Source organism: Oppia nitens, unplaced genomic scaffold (assembly GCF_028296485.1).
Source record: "Oppia nitens isolate AA-2021 unplaced genomic scaffold, nextdenovo-longstitch-racon4-pilon3 scaffold3_pilon_pilon_pilon, whole genome shotgun sequence".
In the NCBI taxonomy this organism is placed as follows: Eukaryota; Metazoa; Arthropoda; class Arachnida; order Sarcoptiformes; family Oppiidae; genus Oppia; species Oppia nitens.
In genome coordinates this window covers 7,113,969-7,123,213 of record NW_026533221.1, presented here as the reverse complement: position 1 = coordinate 7,123,213, position 9,245 = coordinate 7,113,969, and the positions used below count along the sequence as shown (strand labels likewise).

General features: G+C 25.3%; 2 protein-coding genes across 3 annotated transcripts; both read left to right on the top strand.

Moving 5' to 3' along the window:
* Positions 1-2,466: 2,466 nt before the first annotated feature.
* LOC128957591 (CDP-diacylglycerol--glycerol-3-phosphate 3-phosphatidyltransferase, mitochondrial-like) lies at positions 2,467-4,204 on the top strand. Its single transcript, XM_054303384.1, has 3 exons — positions 2,467-2,761; positions 2,824-2,901; positions 2,963-4,204. Exons 1-3 carry the CDS (start codon positions 2,588-2,590, stop codon positions 4,154-4,156), a joined length of 1,446 nt encoding a protein of 481 aa, XP_054159359.1. The 5' UTR covers positions 2,467-2,587; the 3' UTR covers positions 4,157-4,204.
* Positions 4,205-5,583: 1,379 nt separating this feature from the next.
* Positions 5,584-8,609, top strand: LOC128957421 (diaminopimelate decarboxylase-like). 2 transcript variants are annotated; one of them, XM_054303176.1, is made up of 8 exons: positions 5,584-5,664; positions 5,730-5,965; positions 6,043-6,078; positions 6,291-6,397; positions 6,471-6,603; positions 6,672-6,830; positions 7,476-8,234; positions 8,304-8,609. In XM_054303176.1, the coding sequence occupies exons 2-8, from the start codon at positions 5,785-5,787 to the stop codon at positions 8,525-8,527; spliced, it is 1,599 nt and encodes a 532-aa protein (XP_054159151.1). In that variant the 5' UTR covers positions 5,584-5,664; positions 5,730-5,784; the 3' UTR covers positions 8,528-8,609. The 2 variants fall into 2 exon arrangements, with proteins under 2 accessions (XP_054159151.1, XP_054159152.1); XM_054303177.1 differs by having other exon boundaries at positions 5,585-5,664; positions 7,503-8,234; positions 8,304-8,608.
* Positions 8,610-9,245: the final 636 nt, after the last annotated feature.

The following is a 9,245-nucleotide window of genomic DNA, read 5'->3' as shown; positions in this document are numbered from 1 at the left end:
ATATGTCGACAGTAAACATGAGCTGCAATTCAATAGCATATATACAATATAGTCAATGATTTGTTTGACTGAGAAATAAGTGGAGTCAAAGTTCAGTTATGTGGAAATGAGATAACGGTTACAAAAAGGAGGTATAATATAGCATAATATGGTATAAAAATATTTTCTTATAATAATAATAAGATATATACACAAGTCTTACGGTTGTGTTGTTTGGACTCACAAATGCTATTATAATTTCTAAACCGTTACTTAAGAAAAATATGTTTTTATATATAGAATTTTGCTGTCATATAATGAAAGACAATGTTTCTAACATTTATTTACTACACATGTCTTCAAATCTCTATAACAATTTATTTTAATATATTGTTTGCTTTTGTTTGAACTAATAATAAATTTAAAACAAGAATAAGAGTCACTCGAATGTAAAATTTAAAAAAAATAATTTCAGTTAAATAACATTAATATATCAATAAGTTTCGTGTAATAACATTATGTTTATATATGTTTCAAACAAACTTAATCGGCTTAACCGTACTTATAAAGTATTATACTGTATATTATAAGGGAATAACCACAGAATAAATGCTTTGATTGCTATTAACTTTAAATAAAATTTAAGTCTTATTTTTATAACTAATATAATATAATCTATTACATAACTGGTGTATATTGATATTTGATTACAAATAAATTACAACATAATATTATTGTGTATGAGATTTAAATTCGCAAATTAAATTGTTTTATAAAAATATATATTTTAAAAAATTAAAATAGTTAATTTTTACATATCCAATTTAAATTAATAATTATAATAATAGTATTATTTTTATATATTAATGATTTTTAAAAATAATTAATATATTTATATAAATATATTAATACTTTTGCTATATTTTAGAAATACTTTTGTTATATTCGTAAATCAAACTTCCAGTCAATATGTGAGCATTTATTTCATTATATGATAGTATTCTTACTTTAGATAACTTTTGTTTTTATAAGCAAAAAGACAACAAATATTTTCTGAGAAACAGCTGTGAAAAGAGTGAACACACAATCAAATCATTTCAAATCACTGCACACACACACACACACATATATATATATATATACAAACATACATACACACATACACATACACATACACATACACATACACATACACATACACATACACATACACATACACATACACATACACATACACATACACATACACATACACATACACATACACATACACATACACATACACATACACATACACATACACATACACATACACATACACATACACATACACATACACATACACATACACATACACATACACATACACATACACATACACATACACATACACATACACATACACATACACATACACATACACATACACATACACATACACATACACATACACATACACATACACATACACATAAATATACACACATTTTATTTCAATTTTTATCTCATCTTTTTTTATTTCATACTTACTGACACTGAATATATGATAGACTAACTCAAATCTGGCAAAAATTTAGATTTACAACATTATATACAGTAGATTATGTGTCAAATCAAAATAGTTTTATTTATATGAAATTGATTCAAATAAATTTGAAATCGATTTTTCAAATTTCAACGCAAAATTTATTTTAGTTTTTAACAAAAAATATGTGAAAAGATTTGTTAATTTTGTCGCTAATTTTATTATTTGGACTAATTTTGGTATTTATAATAAATAAATATTATATTAGAAATAATTAATTTGTAAACTAATAATAAATAAATTAAAAATTTAATTAACATACAACTTATATTTGAATTATAGTTAAATTATAGTTAAATTTACATATAAATTTAAAACTAGATCATATAATTAATAATTTCATTATTTCACACAAAATATTAATAAAAAAAATTATTTTTATTTTAAATTTACATAAAATGTTGATAGCGTTAAAGATACCTAAGCTAAAATAATAATTATATATTGTATAATTAAAAAACAATATACATGTAGTTTAAATATTGTTCAAACTTACTAAAAAAAACTATTGGTTCAATAATTATTTAAAACTAATTTCTTTTAAATTTATATCACAATCAATATATTAATTTAATTTAAACAAACATTGTATTGTAATAGTATGTAATTAATACAATATATATAATATTAATGAGTTGTATATTTGCTAATTAAAGTTTATCCGATAAGTGATTCTTACAATTATTTATTTTTATGATATCTTAAGTTACAATTTCTTAATCATATAATTACTAAATATAATAATAAATATAATATTTAAATGATTTTTCGATTATTTCGGGTATAGGTTTGGGTTCGGTTCGACACAAATTCATTCTAATCTATTGTACTTTAAATAATCGTTTAGTTTATTATATAATATTGTATTAAATATATTATACTTTAAGTTTAGACACAATTAGAGACGTCTATTGATATGTTTGTCAATCAATGCATTTCATCACTTATACAACACTCGTGTTGTTGTTGTGTTTGTGACTATAAGTGACCATTGGATCCGATTCGGTGACCATTTATTATGATATGCTGACAAAAATGAAGAACATATCGGATAAGACAATGTGTTTGTATCGCCATTTGAATCAATGGTCTGATCTAAAAGTGTTTGAGTGGACAAATGGGTCGCCGATGTTTGGCCTCAATTCACATCAGATCCAAGTCATCAAAAGTCCCAACGATTTCTTCAATGAACTTAAAGTAAATTATTTTTTTAGATTTGTTGGCAACAAATTAAATGATATTTTATTTGTATTCAAAAGAGACTTTCAATGAAAAGTAAAAAACGGATAACACTGTCCTCACTATACATCGGAACGGGAGATATGGAAAGGGATTTGGTATTAGATTATGAAGAATATTGAATAGTTATGAGTCTTTCAAATACATTGTTTTCTATAGATATCTGGTATTGAATGCACTAAACAAAAGGAGTTGAGTCTTAAGGTGAATATATTGGTTGATTACAATCGGGCCACACGTTTGACTCGACCCGATGACCACAATTCTTCAACCAAAGCCATATTACAACCGCTGACCAAATTTGGAGCTCAAATCGGCTTTTATTTGACTCCAAATATGAGTGGTTGGAGAAAATGGTTTGTTTGGAGAAGAGAAAAGTGGAGTGAATTGCAATCTCTTCATCACATAAAGTGTTACATCTTTGACGATAATGTCATCATCAGTGGTGCAAATCTTAGTGATATTTATTTTACTAACAGACAGGACAGATATGTGTTATTTAAAGATTGTCCACAAATGGCCGACTATTTTGATGAATTGATTCAAACTATAAGTTCTTTTTCCTATCAATTACAAAGTGACGGCAACTTTGAACTTCACAAGAGTTGGCCATACAATCCGTTAAATTATTTTCAAAGAAATCAATTTAAAAGTGAAGCCAAAAACAGAATTGAAAAACTTAAGAATAGATTTAGAAATAAAATTAATTTAAATGATTTAAATGAATGCAAAACTATTGCCATTCCTTTAATTCAAATGAAGACATTAGATATTAGTGATGACCAATATTTTACATCAAAATTGTTATCAATTTGTGGATCCGATTCAGAAGTAGGACTCGCTTCCGGTTATTTTAATCTAACACAAGAATATAAACAAATTATTTTAAATCGAAATTGGTTTAAACCGTTGAAATTATTGATGGCCTCTGAGAGTGCCAACGGTTTCTTTGAAGGCAAAGGAGTGACCGCTTATATACCAAAAGTTTATACATTATTAACGAAAACATTTTTAAATGAGATTAAGGAAAACAAATGCAATGTTTATCTTAATGAGTATTCGCGACCCAAATGGTCATTCCATGCAAAAGGTTTATGGCTTGCATTAGATCCCATGATTTTCTTATCAATGATCGGTTCCCCTAATTTTGGCTATAGATCTGTATATCGAGACAGTGAAGCACAGGTTGTCGTCATTACTAAAGACGAACTTTTAAAACAAAAACTTGAAGACGAATACAATAGTTTATGGAAGTATTCATCGGTGGTCAACGACATGACTATCAAAAATAATTTAGTAAACGTTCCCATTTGGGTTAATATAGTGGTTAAACTTTTTAAGAGTTATTTTTGAATATAAATAAATACAATTATTTATTATTATTATTACAATGACATATGTTTTAAATAGAATTATGTAATATTTAGATTTTAGTTAAATAATAAAATATTTTAAATTTATTTTCTTCTTATACAGTATTTATTTGCGAAATATATTTTTAATATATAATATATCCATAGACTAACTGTTTTATTAAAAGGATCACAATTTATTGAATGATTTACACAATACATTGTAAAATTATCTAAAAGTTAGTATCAAATTAAGAAAATTGTTTTCTATTAAATTGAAATAGCCTTGAAAATGTAAATGTATTAATAAAAAAAGTTGATATTGTATAAGAATAAATTTGATAATATTAACAAAAATACTCTTAAAAATCTAAATTAAAAAATATATTTAATTCAATAATTCTCGTTATTAGGAATATAATGTAATTTTTAATAATGAATAAGTTGTTGCATATGACAAATGACAAATTATTATTCAATTAATACTATTTTATACAAACTTTTAAAACTAATTTTTAAAATATAGTGTTTGATCGAAAATTAACATTTTATTGATTTTAGTAATTTCTAAAATAGTATAATTGTTTATCATTATTATATTGTATAAATTAAGCAACATTATAAAAACATTTATACTTTAAAATAGTGTTTATTAATGTTTATCATTATTAAATATTTATAGATAAATTTAAAATTAATAAGTCTGAGAGGGAATATATATATTTCTATGATTATTGACTCTTTAAATTGAAGGGCTCTCTTGTTTACAACATTTTCAACAAATGGTAAGAATCGTTGGGTGTGGCATAAAAGCTAACGGAGCCATGTATTTACTCTTTTGTATAAACTGATCGTACAAATGCTATGCAGATGTCATACAATATGCTTATATACAATATACTGTATAAATTTACACACAATAATAATATATATTTTTAGATATACATAGAATATACTTTATTATACTGTATTGTATAATACTTTATATATATATATATAGTAAAACTTTTAGTTTTACATTTTAAAGCTTTAGTAGAAAAGGTTTGTCTCTTTTAATTATATTTCTAATTTGTATTTATAAATAAAAAAAATTAAGATATATTATATTTTGGTTTATTTAAATACTATTGATATGATGTTAGCACTGTTATAATAGCCAATCTCCATGTCCTAAGCCTCATCTCTCTGTCTCTCTTTCTGTAGTCTACCTCCCAGTGCTCTCTCACTTGTTGTCTATTTTAAAACCACTTAACATAACAACTAATGTTGATGTAGTGTAAATTTATAACAACTCACTGCAACTTTTTTCTATAATTTTCTTTATAATTTTGTTATCTCACAATTAATTTATGTTTAACTCATGTAATCAATTCATATGTCCCTCAATATAAAAGTTAATATCAAATATTGAATAATCTGTGAGAACATTGCCTTTAACTATCTTTTTCTTTTGCTTCCAGTTGTATCCAATCCAGACACTGATCAGTCATATTATTGATTATATATTATGTAAGTCTTAACAGTTATTTATATTAACTTTATTTTCTAATTGAATTTAATTCTTTAAAAAACAGTAAAATAAGTTTCATTATAAAAAAATAAATATCAGTTTAATAATAAAACATCAAAATGAGTGAAAATGAAGATAAATCTAAGGAAAAGGAGACGGGTTTTATTGGATCAATCAGACGACTTTCCCGTCGATTTTCAGGAACTCTTCTCAATGTGGACTCTAAGGCCGGACCACATATGGTTCACAGCGGAAGGAAAACCATATATTCATACGATGACGAAGAACAGCTCAGAATTGGTTTGTCAACTCATTTACTATTCATTTATTATATTATATATTATTTAAATTAAATATAAATTTTATCATTTTATTAGGTGGTGTGTCAGCTGAAGAACTTATAGAAAAATACGGTAAATATTTGTTTTTATATTTCTAATGTTTTTTATTTGAGTTCAAAGTTTGTGTTTTGACTATATTTAGCCAATATTTTACTTTATTATGATTTTATTTATTAAATTGTAAAAATGTTTATAATATAAAAAATATTAATAACTTAATTTTTATGATAGATTATTTAATAAATTTTAGTTATAATTGTTATTTTAATAAATTAAAATTAAAGGGACACCACTTTATGTCTATGATGTGAATCGTTTGACTGATAATTATAACGTTTATTTGGGTTCACTAAAGAGTATCAAAAATTTTATGCTTTGTTATGCCGTCAAAGTAAGTGTTAAAATAAATAAATAATTTATTTATTAATACAATAATACTAATCATTATTAATAATCATTTGAAGGCAAATCCAAATTTAGCGTTAATCGACATTTTTGCACGACTTGGCTGTGGGTTTGATGTTGTTTCCGGCGGAGAGCTATCCAGATGTTTGTCTGTTGGTGTCGACCCATCAAAGATAGTTTACAGCGGATGTGGTAAACAATCAGATGATTCAATTTATTTATATAATGTCTGGATTTTATTTGATTTGATTGACGTTTAGGTAAATCAATTGAGGAAATTGATTACGCGGTCAGATCTGAAATTCACTGCATTAATGTCGAGTCGTGGCTGGAGTTGGAGCGCATTGAGGACAGGGCTCGCACTCATAATAAGACACAAAACGTGTCGATCCGTATAAATCCTGACGTGAATCTCGAAGGTATTCAATAAAATGCTATTTATATATCAAATATAAACTTTACAAAGATTTTGTTTATTTTTACTCTTATTTTTTAATATATATTTTGTTATCTAATTTTATTTTAATGACTACAAAGTTAAGTTTTAGATACAAAGTTAAGCTCTTAAATGAAATATAACATGAATTACTTTCATTCATTAGTAGATTGAATTTTATTGCCAAAAAATCAATTTAATATTATCAAAACAATTAAAACATTAATTTTTTATATTAAGCAAACATTAAAATTTTAATTAGAAATTTAGAATTCAATATATAATATTGAAAATATAAACTTAAATTATTATAATAAATAATATTAAATATTAAATTATTATAGTATTACAGTATTAGGTTTAGGTTATGAAATTATATTATTGACGGTAATTGTACTTCAGTTACTTATATTGCTACTGATTATATAATTAAAATATATTACTGAGAATATTAATTTAGTTTATTAGTATATTAAATTGCTATAATTTAAATTAAGATATTTAAATATGTTGTAGACTAATTTGTAGTATTATATTATATAATATATTTTTATAATTTTTATATATTCATAATTTAAAAATAAATTGCATGATTATTACTATTATTATTAATAAAAACAATTGATAGGCCATTCGCACCCAAATATATTAACAGGTTCTTCACATCACAAATTCGGAGTTCCCATTCACGAAGCGCCGGAAATATTCAATAGAGCCAAAGCATCGGCTCATTTGAAAGTAAAGGGAATATCATGTCATTTAGGGTCAGGTATTCATCAATTGGAGCCATTTATCGAAGCGCGAGACAAACTGTTGAGTTTGGCCGATGAGTTGAGACAAGAAAACCGTATTTGGATCGAACACATCAATCTCGGCGGTGGGTTTGCCGCACAAATAGCCACTAATCTCAATGTTCCTGACATTCCCGGATGGGTTGAAAAACTAGCCAAACCTATCACTGATAGGGGACTTAAATTAGTCCTCGAACCGGGACGCAGTCTTATGGCTGACGCGGGATTACTATTGACCAAAATAGAGTACGTCAAGAGGTTTGGGTCGTGCGGTTCTGGTACCAGTTCTCCGCGTTCAGGATCATTGGCCGGTCCACCGACAACACCGACATCTAAAACACCGATAGCTCCCAAAGCATTTGTTATAGTGGACACCGGATTCAATGATTTTGCGAGAACTGCACTCTATGGACAACAACACAAATTAATACCGACCAATGCTAAGGTTGATAATCTTCCAGGTCTTCCAATGGACTATAAGTACGACATCGTTGGACCAATTTGTGAGTCAACCGATATATTCTTCAAAGATTTAATTTTGTCACAAAAATTGGAACCCAATTCTGCACTTGCAATCTGTGATGTCGGTGCTTATGGTATAAGTTTATGACTATTTTATATGAATATTATATTATTTTTGTTTATAATATTTAATTTGATTACAGGAATGTCAATGTCCAGCAATTATAATTCACGGAACCGACCGGCAGAAGTGCTCATATCTGATGGTCCGACCCATACATTAATTAGAGAAAGAGAGAGCTATGAGGAACAGTACGCTAAAGAAAGGATTGCCACTGATATCAATCTAAGAGCCCTTGAAATGCTTGAAGAGTTTGCCAGTCGTGAAGATTTGGCACAAAATGATGAACAGAATGGCAGTCAATAAATTATTTTTCAGATTAACTGTATTTGAATTTTCCAAATCTTTTTTTAAATTTTATTTTGTGCTCAAAAATTAGTTTATATTTTATATTAGTTTAAATTTAAGTAATATTTGGAATATATTATATATAAATTATATATATATATATATATATATATCATATGAAATTATTAAAATACATAATATAAATAAAGTACAACAAAAGTCTACAAATATTTACTATAAATTTAATATATATTGAAATTCATTATGTATTAAATAATTGAATACTGGTTGTGAAATTCATATAAATACATATATTCTGAATATTTACCGTAAATAATATAAGTGTTATTAATTAAAGTTTGTAAAGATTATCATATGTAACATAAAAATATTAATAAAATAAAATTTACATTAAATACCTGTACTATCACATAGTATATTAATTTAATGATGAATTTAAATACAAATAAATTAAAAAAGAAACAAAAGTTAAATACAGTATATTTGTTAATTAATGTTACTTTTAAACCACAATTTGCATCTCTAGGATACTATTTTAAAAATATTTTATTAAATTTTTCAATAAATATTTATCATTTAAATTAATTATTTACTTAACTATAATTTAAATTATATTTGTTTCATATAATTCTTAAATATTATCATTAAAATGCATTTCTATAGACTGTAGAGTCTATACTATAGAGTAATACTGTAATAGTCATAGTGTTAAACA